General features: G+C 49.1%; 1 protein-coding gene across 4 annotated transcripts in view; it reads right to left on the bottom strand.

The window, feature by feature from the left end:
* Nucleotides 1-638: 638 nt before the first annotated feature.
* The window catches only part of LOC121090079 (WD repeat containing planar cell polarity effector), a 153,973-nt gene continuing 132,670 nt past the window's right edge, over nucleotides 639-21,941 (bottom strand). For 2 of the 4 annotated variants that reach the window (XM_040598108.1, XM_040598107.1), the window contains 4 exons: nucleotides 16,400-16,535; nucleotides 8,488-8,588; nucleotides 6,955-6,983; nucleotides 639-976 (listed from right to left, as the gene is read on the bottom strand). In XM_040598108.1, the coding sequence (XP_040454042.1) occupies nucleotides 926-976; nucleotides 6,955-6,983; nucleotides 8,488-8,588; nucleotides 16,400-16,535 (317 nt within the window). In that variant the 3' untranslated portion in view covers nucleotides 639-925. Of the gene's footprint in view, nucleotides 977-6,613; nucleotides 6,984-8,487; nucleotides 8,589-16,399; nucleotides 16,536-21,941 lie in introns of those variants that run through there. The other 2 variants (XM_040598109.1, XM_040598110.1) reach the window with 2 other exon arrangements.

Genomic DNA, 21,941 nt, shown 5'->3' with positions numbered 1-21,941 from the left:
TTTTATTTTTAGTCCACCGTACAAATTTGTTTCTCATACAAAACCAATTTCAAGGCGTTCGCTGGCTTTGGGCTGCAGCCACCCAATGCTCCCAAAAAAGCTCCAGCTTAACCCGCGCATGCGCCTGTGGCAGAGCCCAAACCCTGGATCTGTACATGCTGCACCCGACCAGCCGGTGGGAAGAAAGCCCTGAGACGATGCTTGCTCCTCTCTTCACCGCCAGAAAAAAACTAGAGGGCTGGAACAGGTTACGTTACCTTCTCGGTGCATTTTCCCTTCGTGGTTAGAGGAGGCAGATTAAAATCTGGACTCCAATGGGAAGATGTTTAAGAGGCTCCACGTCTTTTTTTCAAGGCAAAATAATGGTTATTCAACGATATATCTAGATATGAAAATTGAGAGCATTCTTCGAAAAATGCTGCTGACTGTGAAAGGCTGCTCTTTCACAGAGGTATCCTGAGTGAAGATTTTATCTGCTGGTATCTCAATAGGAGGGTTTTCAGAGCCTTAAGTGGAAATTCAAATCTGCTTCCAAGTGAAGATTGTTAAAATATATAATGTGTAGGGAATTACAGACTTTCTCCCAAGAAGTTCATGGATTTCTCCAAGACACCCACCCACCCACCTGCCCAAATTTGTCAGCATTGCATTTGTACGATACACAGTGATCCGCAATTACTCGCTTTTTTGATGTCTTCGAATGATGCCACGAGAGCGTCACCCGGTTGCCCCCCCCCGAGCAAACGCGGGGCAGCCAGTGCAGGACGGGGGCAGCCCGGCCGTCCAAGGGCAGCGGATCCGCCAAGCCCGGAGCTTCATCTCCCGCGAGTGGCTGGATCCAGGGCTGGCTGGAAGCTCGCTGGAGGTCTCTCCGTGAACCTCCCCACCTCGGGGAGGTCTCCCCCTCCTTGCTGTGGCAGCTCAGTCACACCAGGCCGAAGTGCACGACTTGGAGAGTGCCGCCGTCCCCCGTCCCCTGCGGAGGGACAGACAGCATCAGGCCGGCTGCGGGGCCAGCACCGAGGGGTGGAAGCACCCTCCCAGCCCGGGCAGGGGGGGCACCTGCAGACACCGGCCCCCTTTGCCCCGGGAACGGAGGCTGCAGCCCCACAGTGGTGCAGACTGCCTCGCGGCTCAAGGGAAGGCCCCTCTCCCCGTTTTTTAAGCCTTGTGCCCCCTCCCCTGCTGCTCCGGGGGAAACCAGGGGCTGCAGCTCCCGCGGCCGCTCACCATGGCCCCGGCGGGGGACACGGGGTGCGCAGGAGAGGGGCTGGGAGGCCCCACCTGCCTTCGAGCCCCTTTCCCCGGTGCCGGGAAGCTTACTGGCAAAAGTGAAACTTTAGATTTTTGTTACCTTTTAATTAAAACATACTGCGAACACCGCAGGGCTAGGCTGACGCCAGCGGCGAGCGCGCCAGGCTCCCCAGGTTCGGTGGGGCCAGCGTTCCCCACTCCCCACGCAGTGCAAGCACCCCATTTCAGCACAATTCCCCGTGCCGCAGGGTGGGAACCTCAGCCCTCCGGATCCGCACAGGGCACGCAGATGGGGAGAATGTGGGCCACGAGCAGAGGCTATTTCATAACACGGGCTAGCGTGCCTGTGAAATCCATGAAATGCTTTGCCTTGGAAAGCGCTGTAGTCTAGTGAGTCATTGCTTTCTTTTGAATTACAGATGAGTAGCCAGCCCTTCACGATGCAAGGAAAAAACTAGGTGTGGAGCTGAAAACAAAGGGGAACGTGTGTTTGTGCTGTCTCGGCGGGCAAGACGCTGGCTGGCGTGGGAAGGGGGGTGGGCTCGGCCCTGGAGGTGGCTGTCAGGGCTGTGGGAGAACCGGCGAGGGCAGATGGGACTCACCTCAGTGACTCCCTGCTCGATGACTTCAGGAAAGAGGGAAAAAAAAAAAATAAAAAAAAAATTCCCCTAATACCTTCGGCTTCATAAGGAACCTTTACCAGAGCAGCTGCTCCATCTCATGGCATGTGCAATTCACCACAGAGATCGCGTCACCCTCCGGAGCGGCAGTGCCGTGCACAGCCTGCCCACCCCCGCGTGCGGCGAGCAGAGGTGCGACGGCTCAGAACAAGTGCCGCGTGGGCACGGAGGGTTGTTTCCAGCCCATTGCCGGCCACAACCCTTGCAGGGAGATGGCGGGAGGTGGCCCTGTCACAACACGACCCCCTGTAAATTCTCGGAGGTGTTTTGAAGATGACGGGAAGAGTCCTCGGCATGCCATCCAGAGCAGCGCTTGCGTCCCAGCCCCACCACATCATCACAGTGCTGAAACTTGACACACAGCATCACCGCTGCAGGTGCTGCTCAGGTGCCCTCAAGGAGGTTACGAGGAGCCTCGCTCAGCAGCAGCCCTCGGCGGGGAGGGGGCTGTGTGCATATGCCTTGGCTTTAGGGTGGCTGCAAGCTTGGCACTTGTTGGAGGCTCCAAAGAAATACAAAAGGTTTTTCTGCAGGGCAGCCACAGCAGTACGTTAGCCTTGAGGAGCATCAGTGGCTGCAGGTAAGGGGTGGCTCTTTTTTCCCTGGGACTGTGTCAGTGCCTGATGCAGAGGGGTTTCTGCTCTGGGGACCAAGGGATGAGGTGGGAAGGTGAATGCAGACTGGAGAAAACGAATGAAACAAACCACCACATCATGTTTGACCATTCAGAGTTCAAGGTTGTTTGGGTAGGTCCCTGTTGTTCAAGGCTCAGGGTCCCAGCTGCATCAGATGATAGGTATCTGACCTAGCTTTTGCGATTCCTGCCTCTGTCTGGGCAGAGGTTAACGAGAACCCAGCTCTGCAGACCCATCTAGCTGCTTTATTTAAAAATACTTTAAAAAAAACAAACTATTTGCAAACCTCTCTGGTCACACTAAAGCAGGCTTGGTGGTGTTGCGTGGGAAGCCTGTGATGTGGCATCAAGCTCATAGAGGTGTTTAATGTTAATCAAAGGCTGAAGAGTGATAATGACTGGAATCCTCTTCTGACATCTGCATCTTTTCTTATGTAGCATCCCAGCAATAAAAGGAGCCCTAATAATTTGATGAGAGTCGATTTTCATGGTGGAGGAAAAGGGCTGTCTAGGAAGAGGGGAAGCCAGCATCGCAGTGCTGCTGCCTATGGTAATGAGCAGCTACTCAGCCAGAGAAGGAAAACATGAATATCCTGACAGGAGAGCATCCACTTGTGCCCTGGAGAGTTCAGATCGTGGGGCTTTGCATGGTAATGATGTGGTCCCGCTCCGGCGGGCGAAGGGAGGAGCGGCTCGGGAAGGCACACCCTGTAATTGAAAAGCCACTAAGCCCTCTTGGACCTGCAGGGATAGCAGGACGCAGGCAGCGGTTGGCTCGGGCTCCTCAGGTCTGAGGCAGAACAGAGGATCCCTTCTGTCTCCTGGAGCAGGAAATACAGAGAAACCTCTTCCCCGCAGCGCCGCATCGCTCCCGGGAGGCTACGCTTGTTCTCCCGGGCATTACTCTCAAGGGCATGATGAAGGTGGGAAAGGACGAGAGTGGGAGAGAGGAATAAATGAAGGAGCCACAGGGAATTACCTTAAACACTTATTTTTTTCAGGTGGAGACTGCCCGATTCCAGGCTGCAGGAAAAGCTATGTGGAAGGGCATGCCTGTTGTTAGGATCCATAGGTACTGCTCCCTTTCACTGGAAGTGCCTTCCTTCCCTTGGATGGCACCATACGGAACCCTTCTGGCCAACAGGTTATTGGGGGCTAATACATTAAACCAACCATTCGGTAGCCACAAGGCACCGCTGGCTTCAGCATCTCAAATTGCCGCAAATAAGGCCAGTCTTCAGCCCAGAAACTACAGAGCGCTTGAGATTCACGTTTTCCAAAGGGTCTTGTTTGTACCGAGGTTGGTGGCCAGGGTGTTTGGAGGTTTAGTTTTGCTTATCTAAGGCTGGGCACTGCTACATGGAGACACTGAACCAACCCACGTAGGTTGCTCAAGCTTATCAAACAACAGAATAACGCAGGCGAGGAGGGACCTCTGGAGATCGCCCTGCTCAAAGCAGCCAGAGCAGGCTGGCATGGCCCTGGAGGCTGCCCTCACCCCATCTCCAGCCCTTCCTGGAAGACAGAACTGAACATGAATGCCAGATCCTGGCCTCAACAAATCCTGCGGATGGGATGCTCGCTTCTCGCTTGCTTCGCCCCTGCTTGCACAGGGCAAAAAAAGCCGCAGGTTATTCTCGCTCCTCTGGCAACTACCCATGCTGTCACCACCCCCATGCTCAGCAATGGGACCCTCTGGCCAGCAATGGTCCCAAAACAGCTTGGCAAAGCCGTGCAGTCTGCATTTGTCCTCGCCCATCATCACCCATGCACCGAGGGGCTGCAGCTGGCACACATGTGCCCTGCGCTAGCACGAAGCCACCAGGACCACTGGCAGGGGTGCAGGTGGCCCCCGCGGTAGCACTGCCTCCCCCTGAGCTGCCGCTTGCGTGCTGTAGGGCTAATGCTTTCCTCTAGAAAACAAAGCTCGAGCGTTGTTTGGCTGTGTGACAGCCAACTGCTCTGGCAGGTGACTGGGAACAGTTTGTTGCATGATCTTTGCAGTTTCAGGGAGGAGAAGCTTCCTCATAGCTGAGGGCAGCAGCAAGCGAGGAAGAGGTGCGTTACGATGCACCTACAAAAGATGGGTCTGTGTCAGATACGTCCCTGCTGAGGGCTCCGTGGCCATCTGCACCGGGGACAGGTCACTTCTGGTTCCAGCCTTTGGGCAACGAAGCGGCAAAGTGGGGCAAAGCAAATCCTCCAGCTCGCTGCTGCAGAGATCCTCCTGCCGAATTGCCTGTGCAAGAAGGGCTGGGCTCTGGGTGTGCTCCCCTCGCGTGGCACCGAGCCCGGTATTGTGAGGGCTTCCTCTAAGCAATGTGCGGGAAGTAGCGGTGGAGGGACACCAGCCTGGGGGAGCAGGAGGGTGAAAGTGGGACCTTGGGGATGGGCTGTCCATCAAATGCTGGCACTGATGCAGCAGGCTGGTGGTGGTTCCAGGTGCAGAGCCACTGCCGACAGTGGGTTTGGGTTGCCTTTGGGATGGGTTGAACTAAAACCAGAGGTCGGTTCAGCTAGAAGGGGCTGCTCTGATTTGCTGGGTGCCGGCTCCTGCATTGGTACCCAACTGCTCCCAAACTTCTGAATTCCCACATGTCATTAAAAGTCAGGACAGAATCACGTTGGAAATGTATTCCCAGAACTACAAAGTGTTGCGTGGATGGCTTTTGTACTCCGAAAAAACCTGGTGTGTGCACACCAGGCTGCCCCTTACCCAACAAGTCATCGCCCAAGCTCTCACCAGAGCTGCTGCCTCCTCTCCTCGGTCCTGCGAGGAACAGCAGCGCTGCAGGGATGGAGGTGTCCCGCTTTCCCATGGCAGCTCGGCGACCTGTGGGGAAATCAGGGCACCTCCACCACGGCCGCAGAGGTCACGCTTTGACCTGGCAGCTTTCAGCAATGCTGACCGCTCCGCTGCCGTAGCTTTTTGGAACTAAGGATGCTCCCTTGTTGTCCTGAATGATGTGACGGCAAAGCTTTCTTCTTTGTATCACTCTCATTACACAGCCTGTACGTTTGCACTCACGGATCTTCTTGTCATAGTCCAGCTACCTGCTGGATAACCCACCTGCAAACCCAGGAATCCCACAACATCCCCAGACCATCATTGCTGCTATATTTTACCTTACTCTGTATCCTGAAGCAAGCAAAGCCATCAAAAGGCAACAGGGGACTTTCTTTTGAATCGAGGGACTCCCCGCCAGCGCGACCCCAGCGCAGCGAACTGTCACCTGCTCCCCAGCCTTTCCCCATCCTCCACCCAGGCAAAATGTGCCGGGGCCCACGGGAGGCTGCAGAGGTGGGGCCGGCACGTGTTGTTCTCCAGTGCTTCGGGACTGGTAGAACAGCTCTTAGAGCACGATTTTACTTGGCACGGGCTGGTTTTGTAATGAAAGGAATAAATAAGTGCCATCGTGCTCCGCTGGGAGGTTGAAGTGTTTCCTTTCTTTTCTTTTTTTTTTTTTTTCTTTTTAATGATCTGCTTGTATCAAGGCCAAACATTGAATGCTTTGGCCTCAAAAATAAAAGTTTCAACAAGAACTGTAATTGGGAGGAGGCTAAAATGGAGGCTACAATACAGGCACTCTTGTGCCTTCATCCACGCTGCTGCCAGACAGCTTTTATTTATGTTATTTTATTTTAATTTTTTTTTCCCTATTTTCCTTTAAAGCAGAACTGAAGGAGTGTGCTGGTGCTGCACGCTGCTGACTCACCAGCTCTGGAGCCAGGCTCCCCCTACGCCTGCGCTCCATCCGCACCCCCAGGACACCCAGCCACCCGGGGCACCAGAGCAGGCTGGGAGGGAACGGCCCCCAGAGATGGGGGCGGCTGATGGCTTTGGGGGACAGGGCAGGGTCCCCATGCCCACCTGGAGGTCTCTTCCTCTCCTGCCCGGGGAGCTTCTTGCGGCTGGAAGCCCAAGCGGGTGCGGGAGGGAGGAGGACACAGGCTCGAGCCTGGCGCTGGGGGAAGGGACCATCCACCTTCTTTGGCAGCACCTTGCAGTTAAATCAGCTTAAAGTGATCATGAAACCATAGGGTTGTATTTCACCCCTCTTTACTGTGGTCTCGCTCTTGAAAGCACCAATACGAGCACTGGCTAGCTCGTGTAAGATGAACGTGGATGAAGGACAATAAGTTCTTTCTTAGGCCCCATCCAACAGGCATCGGGTAATAATTTTCGACTTTTATGCGCTGCGCTCAATTCAAAGCTGCAGACGAAGCCCCGCTCTAGCAGCGTGCATAGGAGCATTTCTACCAATTTCAGCGAGAGCCCTGCAGGCAGACAGCTTGCAGGGACAGGCTCGGGGAGTTTCAGGAAGCTGCAAAATAAGAGTAAATAATAATAAGCAGAAATAAAAAAATAAATCACAAATGGGTTACCTGTTCTGAAGGAACTGCTCTCAGATTTCCTTCAAAAAAAAAAAAAGAAAAAAGAAAAGAGATCACCATGTTATTTACATTCCGTTTAACGTGCTGAAAACCCCAAACAAACAAGGCTACGGTATTAGGCAACTCCTTCACTTTTTTGATAGGACACAGCTATTTTATAGCCTCTTATTCAATGGATGAATTCAAATGTTTAATATATTGCTTATACAAGTCTACACATGTGGGATATGTATATTCCCTCAACCCCCAAGTTAAAGCAACTGTGATTTTTGCGGATAGGGCAGTGGTGACGCAAGGCCGGTGATGGATCAGGGTTCCCATGTCGTCCCAGCCTGGCGGGGAGCCGTGGCAGGCGTGGGGTGCCCACAGTGACAGCGGTGGCTGCAGCACACCTCCTGCCTGGGTGGTGGGGCTCGGTCCGGGCTGCTGCCTGCGCGCTCGGCCCGTGTCTCGGAGGGTTGTGCAGCCGAGTGCTGTCAGTTGGCTGCTGGAGGTGCCGGGGATGAGGCTTCGTGTTACAGCTTGAGCCCCATTAACAGCTGCCAACATCAAAAAGCAGTCCTGCTGCAGGCAACGCGTTTCTGCCCCTCGCCTGGTGCCGCCTGTGGCGTCCTCCCATCCCCAGGCAAGGCAATTTGGTTCAGGGGACGGGCAAAAGCCCACGGGAAAGATAACATCCATTTTTTGGGTTGGGTTAACATGCCGGTGGCTGCCTTCATGATCCCGTGAAGGTGGACGGCAGGCGGCGGGGAGGGGGATGCAGGACCTTCCCGTTGCGATGGTGGCCAGCTGCTAGCGGCTTCACCGTCACGTGGAAGTGCACCCGTAGCTGGCTCGTTTGAGACCATTTCAGTTGTGGCTACAGGAACCGCAGTTAACGCCTCGACTCTGTGCCAGCATGGCTGGAGACCGGCTCTGCTCCTACGTACCTGTCACTGCAGTGGTGGGACACCTGCACCAGCAGGAGATAAAAAGCCCCATCTCACCCCTTGTGCAAATACTCTTACATGCACCTGGCTGACTTTACAGGGTGGCCCTTTAACCGTGCCTTCTTCGTGCTGGGCTCCTCCTCTGTCAGACTGTAGCACTACTTTGACTCTGCTGTGACAGAGACACCACTGAGGGAGGATGCCCCCGCCCCCCTCCCCCCCACCAAAGTAGTGCAAAATATGGCTTCACAAGACGCGTAGCTGGTGAGGCTCTGCTGGTGGCCATTGTGCCCCCAGTAACAGAGCAACAACGACCAAAACTAACCAACACTTTGCCTGTCTTTGTCAAGTCATGCATAGCGCTGCAAGACGAGGACGCTCACCCCATCAGTTGATTTAGTCTGTGCTGCGAGAGCTGGTGGCCGAGTCCTCGGGCCTCTCCCTGCTAGCGATACTCAAACCAAGCTCACGCTGCAATGCCACGGCCTTATTTGCCCTCCTAGATCCAAGTTCTTTTCCCAGGTATTGTTTCCATTTCACCATTATTTCTAGGTTCACCCCCTTGGGCATACCTGCAAGAGACTCCCTCGCTTACCTTCCTGGCTGCTGGAAAAGGGTTTCCCCGTCGGGAAGGTGGCATGGCCATCTGCTCCAGGCTTGTGCTCCTTGTCCTCTGCCTGCCCGCGGCTGGTGGGTCTTTGAAAACAAAACAAAAGTGATAGGAAGGGAGGGAGCAAGGACTGAAGACTTGGGGAGACGCTGCATAACACAGCAAAGCTGTTTCATTTGTTTTCTGCCTTTTCAAGTACACAGCAGCCTGTGTAATTCCCTGGCTACAAACTGTAGCTCTTTTTTATCAGATGCCAGCATGTTTGTTGACTGAGCGTCACTAGGTTCACTCATTTGGCTGTGCAGTCGCTCCAGCACCATCCTGTCATTCAAAGAAGTGGTGTAAAGCTGGTGTTTTCTGGAGCAATCTAAGTTTTGTTAAGCAGGACAGGCTGGGGATGTGCAACACGTGTAGCAGGCGCCTGGCACCGCAGCAGCCCTGCACGGAGGCGGTTGGGTGGGTGCCAGCAGACGAGGACATCAGACTCAAAAGGCAGCACTGATTTTCTGTGAGTTTTGAAGTTAAATCCTGTCCCCACACTGCTTCCATCACTGAAATCCAAGTTGCCAAGGAGCTGCAGGGAGGAAAATGCCAGCTATGTGCTATGGAAATACAGATGGATTTTTTTTTTCTTCTTTTGTTTGTTTTGCTCATCTCGGTTTCTTCACTCATCATTAATCTCTGCTTACGTAGGCACATGGAAAGGCAATCCATTCCCAAGACAGTGGAACTGGAAACATGGAGGCCACCTTGTGCTACCTTGGCTTGCCGACTTGCCACTTGCCCTGCTGCCCACGCACTGCCAAGCGCCTGGTGAAGTCCGAGGGTTCAGCAAGATCGAGTCGAACAGAGAAAATAAACTAAACCTCTCACGCCAGGCCAGCTGGGAACCCCTCTGGGGGGAGTCTCCTCATTTGGGTGGCTTTTCCTCCTCCACGGATGTAGTCATGTTTGACAGCAAGTAGTGTTTTACTCAAGGGTGGCTCTTAGGTGTGACAGCAGGGCAGCTGTGAGAATGGAAATGCGAACGCTTTTGTGTGGCACCCAATTTGTTAACTGCCACAGTGCGAAACCTCGCTAGGCTCTGATAATACAAATAGTACATTCCAAGAATAAAAAGCCCTTTACTGCTGATGAGAACATAGATAATTAAAGAAAAAGCTCAGATTTTCCCTGCGCCTTTGTCTTCACGCTACCAGTCGGGCGATGGCTGTGCAAGCAGCTGGGCATCTGTAAAGCAACTAAAAGCAACTCTCCTCATCAGCTTTCCCCGAGACACTTTTAAGCTGCAGTAATGCAACTCTCCCATCACGCTAAGCTTTATTGGTTCAGCAAAAGAAACTAAGAAACTTCATTGGAGACCAGATTATGCTGGTTGCAAAAACGGAGGGATTCTTCTGCTCTTCGACCCCATTATCTCCTCCGTAGTGTCTTGATCAGCTTTCTTACAGAGAGCCTCGGATTCTGCCGAGACCTGCAAATTGCTTTTTTGGCTGCCAAATTGCCATAACCCTTCTATTTTTATGTTTTAAAAGAGCTTAAAACCCTCCATCCTCTTTGGATGTGTCTTTAAAATTGACCAATACTGGGAGGATTTCATGTATATCCGAAGGCTTAGAAGAAGATGTTACCTCTACCAAGCCTCTAGTTTTACAGTCAACAGACATGAAAAGCCCAGCGGGGATAAAAGGAACATAACCAGTTCTGTCTAATGCACATAAATCTACCTAAGAGCTCAAGGCACTGGAAGTACTCAATGCGCTACATTTATCTGAATCTAAGATACAGAAATGGGTCTTCAGCCCACATGCCACATGTCCCAGTTTGATGCCAAGTTAATATGAATTAAGAGACTGAGATGAATAAACAAGGTCAGTCTGGGCTGGGCCAAGTTGAATCAATGTAAAATAATTGTCAGTATTTTCTGTCAGCAACGCTGGTTTATCTTGGCTTGGGATTCTCAGTGCTATAGATTATAAAACGTTTTCAGTGGAACAGTTGGCAGACATATTATTGATTTTTCTTTGTTTTGTGAATGCTGGAAAAATTTCCATTAAGTATACACACTGCTCATGTGATGAAGCCAAATTGCTTTTTCAAACTTTTCTTTCTTTAAGTGTGCTAACGCGTTAATACATTAGCAATCTAATTTAATCAAGAGGACCTTTGTCTGGAATCAAGAGGCCATAGAGTGCACCTCGATGCATCTCGAGTACTTATGGGCTAATAAGAGTTAATTTCGTGTTTTCAAGGTGCTGTATGCATCGCTGACTAATTAATTTGCCCAACACCCCTTTGAAGTTGGTAATGTATTATCTCAGTTTTACAGATGTAGAAATTGAGAGTGCAACTTCACACAGAGCCACATGCATTTGCCCGCTGTTGCGTTCTTAGTGCACGTGAAGCTCCTGTTGCCTTCACCGGGGCTGCACAATGCTGAAGGATGAGAAGGGATGCTGCAGCAGCCGGGCAGGATTAACACTGCTGAGCTGCTGGATCCCACTTCCACGATGAATTTCCTACATCCCATCGCCACATCCCCACCGCACGCCTCATAATAGAGTTACTTTGGAACTGAAAATTGCTAGGACAGATACAGAAGCTTGTAAGATTACTCCCGGACCCGTGGCAGACCGTATTTCTCAGCCTATATTCCTGCTATTTGAAGACCTGCTATTTGAAGAAGTTTGCTTCCTGGTTAAAGAGGACTTCTGAAAAAGATAATTGATGGTGGAAGAACAAATGGAAGTGCCATAATGGCAATATTTTGTTTAATTGCATGGAACAGTGGAGCAAGGAATTTTTTTTAATGTGACACACAAAAGTATGCAGCGGGGTAACTCTTAATTCTCTCTCTCTTTATGCTGATTTAATAACCAACATACACAGATATGAAAGACTGCCACGCAGTTTTCTCTTAATGCTTCCTGAGGTTTGATCAGTGGTGCTACAGGCTAAAAATATACAAATATGCTTCTGAACTTAAATAAAAACCTTGCAGAGAGGTATAAATATGTGTATCTTTAAGTACATAAGCAACAAGAAAGTTTTATGAGAAATGTCACTGTGATGATACAAATTTTTGCCTTCTACCTTAACCACTCCCATTAAAATAGGAGATATCCTAACTAAAGTAGGAGTCATTCTGGTTTGGGGATGGGGACAAGGTAGGTGGCTCCAGCCCCGCCTCACACACATCCTGACACTACAAATGCAAGATACTGAAACCCACGATGCATTATGGTGAGGCAACAGAAGGACACACTGATGGGGAGCAGACCCACACCGCAGTTAGCAATGCTGATGGCAGAGCAGCGGGGGCAGCCATAGCTCTGCGCTGACCCTGTGCCGAGCTCCGGCACGCTTACAGCACTCACTGGTTGACTCACCCAGAGATAAGCTGCCCCACAGTCAAACAGCTCCTTTGAGGTGTTGTCCAGAGGATCGGTATGCTGCCTTGGTCCTCTGAGCAACAGCCTCCATACCTTCTGAAAATGTTTTCCTCATCTACAGGCAGCACAAGGGTTCCGTTAATCAAAAAGTTTCCATAAACAGGTAACAAGAACAATGAGAGGACAAGGATTGCTAGGCTGTAATGTGTCTGACACTTGGAGGGAGGCAATGGCAATGGCCAATGGCAAATGTAAGCCAGAGGGGAGAGCTTTGTCTTGCAAAATTATTCATGGACTGTGCATTGCTGGTGGTATTTAACTTTCCTGTTCATGTCAAGAGTGAAAGAAATGACACAGCAAATAAAATGCCTCTATCTGGAGTGTTGCCCTGAATTCTCTACTGTCCCCAAGTTGCTGTACGTGCTGTGTGCCCAGCTCAGGAAGCTGCCCACAGCTCTCCCCGACAGCCACACTGCTGCTGCTCTCATCAAGTGCATGGAGCTGAGCCCTTTCTCTGCCTATAAAGCTTTCTGACTGTCAAGGCAAGAAGAGAAGCCAGATCTCGCCTACAGGAAGTTCTCTAACCCTAACCTTGAGACTATTTTACGAATTATTATTTTGGTTCCAGCCTTTTCTGTCCTTTGCTTCCCCTGTCTCTGTCCCAGGCAACGGCTTTCCTTGTTAGGCAAAGGAGATGATGATGTGAAGAGTTAAATGAAGTGATTTATTAATAATGCAGCCTGAATACTGGGCTTCTGTTACACATATGCAGATGCCAGTCTCCCTGAAGGTTGTCAGCAACAAGGTTTATTAAGTAAGTTAACCAGAAATGTCTTCTGCTAGTCTTTACAGGGCTTCTGGCTCGGTGTAATTCATGAGATAAGCCTCAGCTGTCCCAAAACAAAGGTTCTGCCAAGACTGAAATAAAAGAAAGAACAAAGTCCGGGTATGTGCTGGAGATGAGCTTCCAGGACCTTAGCTGAGGTACGGATGTGGGCAGCGATGGGTCTGACAGGGGTGGTAGTGTTAGAGACGCAGTAACGTGGTCGACCGACTTCACAAGTTTGGTGCGACGAGCTGGTACGAGGTTGTAAAGCCAAGGCAGACGACAAAGGGCTCGGGGAAAGAAGACAGAGCAGCTACTGAGTACTCTCACTGAGCACCTGCGAAGTCCCGTCGCGGTGCCCCACAGAGACACAGGGAGCCACGGCCACCCAGGAGGCAGCGGAGCCCAGCAGCACCCGAAGTAACGCAGGCAAGTGCACGAGCGGCGCTGCTGCCTTGGCGTGACTTACAACTCGCTTGCACGGACGAGGTTGTGGGGATTTTATTGCAAGATTCATGACACTGACCACTGGTGCTCAGCTGGCAAGGAAGAGGTTCGCTCTGGGTTGGACGTGAGCTGGAGGTGACCTGGCTCAATGCTCTTCTCAAAACACGTTCAGCTGTTCCGCTAGATCCACCGTCGGGGTGGCCTCGGCTGAGGTCTGTGACCCGGCGGGGAGCTCTGCGGGGTGACAACAGAAACGAGCCATCGGCAGGGGTGAGCTGACTCTTGTCACACCCCCAGCAAGGACGTTTGCTGTGGGATGTCACAGTATGCCAACGCGCAGGGGATGAAGCAAACAAAAGCTAAAGATTAACCTTGCTTCCCGGATGACAAATCAAGCCCCCCAAGACAGTATCTCGAGGCTTTAAATGATGCTGAGAAGGCAGATCAACAGGTTGCCTCCAGTAATACCTATGAAGTGTGGCTGAAGCACCCTGGCCAAGGCAGGAGGCCATACTGTGACCGGGGTTAGGGAACGGAGAAGCACAGAGGTCAATCTACCACAAGAACGGAATTTTCTTCTTTTGCTTTTCTTGAGGGGAAAGACTTCCGAAGTAAATAGGAAATTATTCAGGATGTACATTTATCTCACTGGTGAGCAGAATACATAAACACCAAAGACTAGCCTTAAACAGCATGAGAAGTGGAGAAAGTCAATAGTGAAACAAAAAATGACCAAGCTAACGAACAACAGAGCGCCTTCGCAGGAGGGAGGATGTGTCCCGATTATTGATTTTGAAACTGCGGGTAGTGGTTGGAGGCTGGGAAGAAGTGGACAGGGGAAATGTCAGATATGAATTTGTGATGTGGGAAATCGGTTAGAATAATAATGTTGCTGTGCACTACTAAGACACTCAGCTGCAAGCACTATACAGCTGCGACTTCACAAACTTCACCCCGCTTTAGTAAGGCGTTGTCGTCCCCAGTTTTCAAGGAAAGGCAGCAGAAAGCAAATGCCATTTAATTTTGGGTTCACATGCTGGATCGATTTAAAGATATTTCCTCAAGTGCTGCGCAACCATCTATTCGTTACAAACTGTGTCCTTCGCTGATGTCTCAGATTAGGCAGCCAAATCTCTAGTAATGCTGGAGTAGAGACGCAACATCGCAGTGACTGCAGAACTGAGAATGTCCCTATTTCTGTAGGCACCAAATGCCCAAACCCTTCCTTTCTTACACAGATTTCTTCACATGAAGAAATCTGACGCAGACTTGGCAGCAGATGTATTATAGAAAACAAACTCCGTGAAACTGGAGGCAAAACACAAGCTACAGGTACATGCTCACAACCATCCGTGGGTTTTTTCAGCACAAAGAAGAGGCTGTTGGAGTCACCTGTGCCTCGGCAGGTGACCTTCCCAGCCGGCTGGCGTTGTCACAGCGAGTGCCTTGAAGACTCCAGCCCGTGCTGGCAGGCTCCCAGCGCCGTGGCCAGCTGGGGAGCTGCGAGGGGTTTTCTTTTGCAGCTCTGCGCGAGGCAACCCACAACTCCGGCCTCTGCTGGGGGAGGCCAGCTCGAGCGCCGGGCGTGAGGTGGAGGGGCTGGTGGTGTGGGTGGGGAGCTTGCTTTGTACTCACCAACCTCCAAGAGGCAAACAAAACCCTCGGGAAATCCCAGCAGTTTATGCAGTGCCAGCGGTTGCAAGGAGCTGCTCGTGAGGCTCAGCAACTTTTGGTGGCCACCTGGGCAGGCGCGGGCGAACGTGGTCAAGCCGGGGAGCCTGGCAGTAGGAGGGAAGTTGAACTCTGCCGTCTCTGCCCCAAGGCGCCCGGCGAAGGCAGACACAGGACTGCCAGAGATGTGTGAATCATAGCCACCTCCGAAAGGGAAACGGTGAGCCGAAGGGAGAACAGCGTGCTTACACCTTGGGATCAGAGGCGTGCTGGAATAGCCTCTGCTCTATGTGCTGTTAAAGGAGCTCCTTTCATCGGAGCGTTGGAGAAGTCCTCTGCAGTCAATACAGTCCCCAGCACGAGCTTACTGTGTTTGCTATCTGCCCACATCAATATGCTGCTATCTCCGTCCCGAAAGTTAAGACAGAATAATTGTGCACTATATTTTTAAAAACAGGTGCCACCTCTAAATCCATTAGATATCTCTGAAAGCTTTAGATAGTGTTCTGTATCCCAATATAAATGTAGAAAATAAGTATTTCACTAGCGGTGTGCAGCTGCTATAACGGATATTATACCTAGCACTGCAAAAGCTCTATCTCTTTATGTGAGGAAAGAAAACTAGCTAATATACAGATTTCCAGAAGGAGAAAGAAACGTGTTTCTTGCCCACATAAAGAACGTTCAGCACATTTGTACACACGTGTCCAGGATGATTTGTCAGTGTGGAAGCTCAAAGTGCTCACACCAGATTCACTAAGAAATGTTCCTACATACACAGCAGGCATAGAAAATAACTGCATCTATATACTCACTGGGAATGAATAATTGTTTCTTTTCTATCAAGATTGCATGAAGAAAAGTAAGAGAAATATATCTCTGAATTTTTGCAGAAGAGCTGTTTCATGCCAATTTCCCATCCGTTGCAAGGTGGTGTGCTGGATCACCAGCAGCAGAAGCACTGAAAAACGCTCAGTCGTCAGACCTGTTGTTTCTCTCATAATATAGGTGAGTTCCAGGTTTTAATCAACTTTGGGAGAAGGGCACTCTTGGAAGATCATCCCAGGTATTTTGATCACAGGCTAGTAATGAGCTTACAAAAATCTGTGAGTATCGTGTCAGGTTTTTTAAAGTTCTGTTTACCACCCGTGGCTGTTAATTCGCTGCATTTCCACTGAAGTATTTCCCTCTTTGCACATTCATCAAGGAAGGCTGCATTTGCCTAAATGGTTTAATTTGAAAATGGTATTGCTAGTGCATGTGAAGTGCTCGCCAACTGACTATGTTTCTGGAGATCACTTTGTGCCCATGCCATGTCCTTCTGCCTTCCAAGTTGTTCTTAGTTCCTGCTTAGTGACTTCATGCTTTGTTGTGTTTACGGCCCTGCTGCAGACGACAACCGAGGTTGTCAGGAAAGTTCAGAATATCCAACGTACATTTCAAAAGTGGTTTAGTTCATTGTTCTCCCCCTCCCTTCCATTTTCTGTTAGGGCAACAGGGGATATTCCTTAGCCCTACACAACTCCTATGCTGCCCGCGTGCCCCTGCCCGTGCCACCCACCTGTGGGCGCAGCCCTGCGCCGGTGCTCTGCCGGCCACCCCGCGGGCAGCTGGGTCGCGCTCGCCTCTGCGCTCTGACGGTAGGTCCACGACAGCTTCACGAGGTGGGTCTTCCTCATCTGACTGCCCCAGGAGCTCTTTAGGATGAATCAAGACACGGTATCAGGCTTACTTCATTTTAAAGTACCCATCCGGTTGCCACCTGTTTGCCTTAGGTGTCAGTAAGGACAAGGCTTCCCTCTCTTGTAACGGACCAAACCAAACAGAAAACCACACACTGACACAGCTTCCACCCTTGACTTTTCCCCTTGAAAGGGAGGCCAAGTAGCCAACAACCACCAACAGTAACATGTCCAAGAGCTTTTGGAAGGGAGGGAGCGCGTGTGTGCGTGTTGGCGTTAGCCTGCAAGGGGGAAATGCCTCCCCTAAACCGCCACCTGCAGAGGGGCCAGCTGGCTGCCACAGGCTGCTGCGCGCCAGTATTTCGCTGTTGCCATATAGATCAAAGTCTTATTAATTGGATTGTTCCCCCACAAGGTATGGCTAACCCCTTCTTTTAAAAATAAAGACCTCCCTTAGCTTTGTTTCAAAATATTTTCGTTCACAATCGAGACCTGAAGTCTTCGAGTAGGGGAAGGAGTAGCCTCCAATTCCCAAGTTCCAGTCTGAGCCCTCTGGGGAAGGAAATCATTTGAAAAGACCCAAATCACTTAAAAATATAATGGAGGAATTGCATATTCTGGGTGTGAGACTTAAAATAAATAAATAAAAAATTCAGTCAAACCGCAGGCTAGCAGAGTTTGGATTAAGGAAGAAAAAAATCCTGTTACAGATAAAGACTTTAAAAGATTTTTCTCAAAATCTTAAGACCCTTTTGCGTTTCTTCTTTTTTAATCCTGTTTTTCTCCCCTTGTTCTCTGCCTTTCCAGACCCTGCATAAGCTAATCTGGGCGATACCCATGGCAACACCACGGGCAGTGCGAAGGACATAATGCTTTTGTCAGCGCTGCCATACTGCTCGCTTACATTTTGGCCCCAGACCCAGAATACTCACCGGCTTAGGAGGGCAAATCTACTCGTAAGTGTTTCTGAATCTGCAAGTCCTAAAAAGCTAACGCTGTAAGGTTGCTGCAGACTATTTCTGCTCTTCATGCCACCTAAATGCTATTAGCATCTGCGGGGTGAGAGAGGGTGAAGTGTGGCAACCAATTTGGCTTTCTCAGGTAGCCGACGTTCCCCACCTGCGCTGCCGTTTCCCACAGGTGGGGCAATTATGTGGGGAGCAGCTGAAAGCAACCAACTCAGTCAGGGGCAACACACCTCCAAGCATGCACACCACATTACAATAAATAAAGGAGCTAAACTGGCCCTGGTGCAATTTCTCCTCCAGCTTGAATAAAAAAAATCCAAAGAGGAAAAGCAGGAGGAGAGAAGAAAGGTGCATGAGCAATGCACGTCTAGGAAACTCGACTCACGGGCAAGCAAAGGAGGTTTCTCCAGAGAGCTCTCCTTGGAGCCTGCTGCAGGCCGAGCAGCCAAGAGGAGCAGGAGAGCGATACGGAGATCTTAAAAAGGCACAGGAGGAACCGCTTTTGATATGCGTGAAGAACACTGGGAAAGGGCTTAAACAAAATTCCTGCTGATGTGTGTGCAGCAAAAATCCACCGCAGCTCTCCTGGGACAAACTTTGATGGCCTCCGCTTGGGAACACAGCTCTCGCCACCTCGCTTCTGCCTGGGAACTGGGTGCTGGCTCCTGAAGAGCCTCCCGCTTCACTTGGGCTTCGCTTTTGAGGAAAGCGTTAAACCTCTTAGTCTTCCAAATGTCAAAGCTAAGACATACAGTGTGAGTCAAGCTGGTGTAATTAATCTTTTTTTCCCCTCTTTTTTTCTTTTTCCACCTACTCGGAAATGTCTAAGGCCTACATAACTTACCCCCTTAAAGTTACAAACTTTCACCAATATATGAAATTATTTATTATAGTTCATGTCTTCTCCTTAAGACATCACTGACACAGCTCCAAGGAGCAGTGGCGTTTCAGAACGTAAACCCCCGAGAGGAGTGTGTCTTGAGAAAGGAAACTAAATAGGATGGGGCAGCTTTGTCTTGCTCTTTCCATCATGCCATTCATTTGCGTTTTCTCGTACCTGCTGAGAACCAGACGTGAATAAATAGCAGCCTCCTCACGTCAGTCACTTCAGCGTAACTCACGCACGTGCGCTGGGGGGCACCTAGCAGTTCTGTAACGGGGAGTGGGCTACAGTCTGGATGCACCCAGTCCTCGTGTGGCGTATTTCCAACACATGAATGCTACGAGCGACTACAACCATGGCCACCGATTTTGGTATTTCACACTGCTACACCTTGTTAAGTAATGCTACTGGATGCATAGGATGCATGGAAAACAGAGCAGTCCTGCCAGCTGCGAGCACGCTTGTAGCCGAAACTGGGGGATAAGGGGGCTTCTTACCCAGGGGAGTGCAAACAGGTCTCTTTGCACTCTCATATCGAAACGAAGTACCTGGAACTGACCTCGGGTTACGAGGACTGAACCTGTTCTAGCCTGGGTATACAGCTGCAGTGTCACAGCAGAACATTAGATAGGATCACATGCCAGGAGTGGTTCAAAGCCACAAAACCATCAGATATGAGCTCTAGAGTAAAGAAATAAACATTTTTGTTGTGGGACATTGGACTGTGTTCCCTGTGAGAAGTGCTACAGCAGGCAAAACAAATGCGCAAGGAACGCTGTTTAAACAACATAGCCCTTCCCTAAACAGAGGCAACACATCCCACATTTAATTAAAAAGGGAAAGATTTTGGCAGGAACGCCACAGGGCTGTGAGAGGGTGGTGGTCCTCGCATCTAGGTGAGGGCTCTGGCTAGGGCTTGGTGCTCAGTGAAGACCTGACTCTGTGCTAGCCCTGGAGTATCCCAGCCTGCACCTAAGATTTCATATTCAGGTAATCGGGGATCTTCCTTTGTCTTATTGCACAACAAACTCTTGCTGCTTTTAATTCTAACCTAGTTATTTGCTTATCATGTTACAATCTGGGGATTTGAATCTGAATTTGAATTTTAAAAACTTGAGAGTTGGTATTGCGGGTAAAATTGTTGTTTCATCATTAAAGTCATTTATCAGACGCAATAATCGGAATTCTATTGTGCTAATGACCTTTTATCTATAAAATCCCATTTGTCATGATCAGTGTTAGGATAATGTACACACTCAACTGCACAATACACATTCTGCATTTCCAAAATTTGCCGATAGCTGCTATTGCTACATCTGAAATAGCCAAATACGTTTCTTTACAAGACCACTGAAAGTTTTCCTACGCTTTAATGAGCAGGATGCTCTCTGAACGCCATACGCAGGTGATGAGATCTCGTGCTTTCCCCGCTCACGTGTATGTCATTATTTAACCGTATCTGTTCTCTTTTGGATCTGTGTCTGCAAATCAGAAGCTGTTCCCATTCTCCAGCATCCTCCACTGAATTTTCAGGAATAAAAATGCATTTTAAAACATGCAATCCCACAGTAAAATGAAAATCCTCTCCTAATATTGTTTGCGAAATTGACAGCTCTACTTAACAGAAGCCATTAAATTATTTACAAAGTAGCAGCTGCTCTTGTACAAATATAGCCTTTTTGGGGCATGAAAAATAAACTAGTTGATAAGCGAGAGAGAAGCCGTTTGACTTCTCCTTTGTGTGCGGGGCATGGTATGCAGAGCCAATTCTGTACAATCTGATGTTTACAGAGCAATCGTCATGTCCGACCTCCTTAGGCAACAGGGACACAAGAAGCCTTTAAAACGCTGAAGCAAGCATTTAATCAGAACTCTTCATGCTGATCTTTGAAAAATTCAATAAGTTCAAAAAATGTAACTCCTTCTAAAGATAAAATACCAGTTTTTTGCTTCAGGAGTTGCAAATATATCCCAACGAACTCCAAGTGAACCACACAGACCTCCGGCATACTGTTGTGTTGTTTTTTTTTTAAAAAGTAAATCGTAGAGATTTTCTGAACAGAACAATCAAGGGGGGCTGAAGAAATGCAAATGGTTGAGCAAAGTCAGTGCTATAAACCAGTATAGTTTAGTAATAACCCAAACAATCACACTTTTTTTGGTTTTTTTTAGGCATTTAAACAAATTCTTTTCTGAATAACTATTTCCATGTGAATGTTAATATTTTATTATGCATTAACTTGGTTTTTACTTTTTTTTATTTTGACCTGTTGAAATTGAGCTCTCATGCTTTTGTGTTTTGTTATTTGTTGGGTTTTTTTTCAAAAGGCAAATAACCGCTGCAGGAGGCGTGAGACTGAGCACGACCTCACACATTATCAAGTTGCTCCGCCTTAACTCTACTCCAGGTTTTCTCAAACTACATGAAAATTATTTCTAAAGCCACTGGGTAAAATCCTTTTGGTATCAAAATCAGTAGGAAATTCCATTGCTGACTTGAGTGTGGTCAGCTCTTTTATCTGGCTACAATTGTTCTCCTGAAAATGTCTTTCTAAATAAACAGATTCTAATAAAATTGTTTAGTTTCAACCAAGTCCTGCAGGGAAACCACACAGCTTTGTTTGTGCATGTGTAAAAATATAACTCTAAACATCTCTGCCTCTTTTGGTCTAGTTTTCCAGTTTATTTTTGCCTTGTTTTGTTAATTCCTAGTGCTGACATGTTTTCATTTGAAATTGTTGAAATATTGCTTTTATAGTGCTCTTAAAACTCATTGAGAACAGCTGTTACTGCTAAGAAAACTGGAAAAGGTACATTAAATCAGAATATCTCCCATTTGTGTTGTAATTTAACAATTTGATACCTGAGAAGATAAGGAACTTCAATCACTACCAGGCAGAAGCAGCCCTTCATGGCAGGTAACATGTCATTATTGCACCGGTTGGATGAATGGGCATATTAGCAGCATATTCACTAATAGGCACATTAGCAGCAGCAAAACTGTTTCAGTGGATGTGCCAGGAAATTTAAGAATTAAAATAAAAGTTATGTGACAAAACGAAAGGAGGAGTTAACATTTACAAAGAACAGCTCTTTTTCTTCTTTCTCTCTTTTTTTTCAGCGTAGACGGCTGTATTTCACTGAGCAGTCTGCAGCTTGCAGCCAAACCTGGCTTTAAAACTCTGCGAATGGAAATGCCAAGTCTTTACCAGCTCCGGCTGAGATTCAATCTCTTGTTACTCATTTGCTCTGCTAGAATCATACACAAAATTAAGCTAATCACTATATAGGCTGAAAAGCTCATTTTATATCTCCCTGGAGCCAGTCCTGAGGAACCACTCTAGCAGTGCCAACGTTATTTAAACAAACCAGGTGTATCTCACAGGGTGATCCAGATGTAGTACCACACTGTGATGGGTCACCAGCTGAAAGAGACCGAGTGACCAAGGATTTGCTTCAATTCCAGGCCCTTTCACTTCAAAGGCTTCACTAGTGTCCCAGCAACAGACAGCTTGCACCTCTAGATTTTCTCGGTTTCCCGGACCATCTGATGTTTGCCTTGGAATCAGG

Source organism: Falco naumanni, chromosome 6 (genome assembly GCF_017639655.2).
Source record: "Falco naumanni isolate bFalNau1 chromosome 6, bFalNau1.pat, whole genome shotgun sequence".
NCBI lineage: Eukaryota > Metazoa > Chordata > Aves > Falconiformes > Falconidae > Falco > Falco naumanni.
Note: the sequence above shows the minus strand (reverse complement) of the source record. Positions and strands in the feature narration are given on the sequence as shown.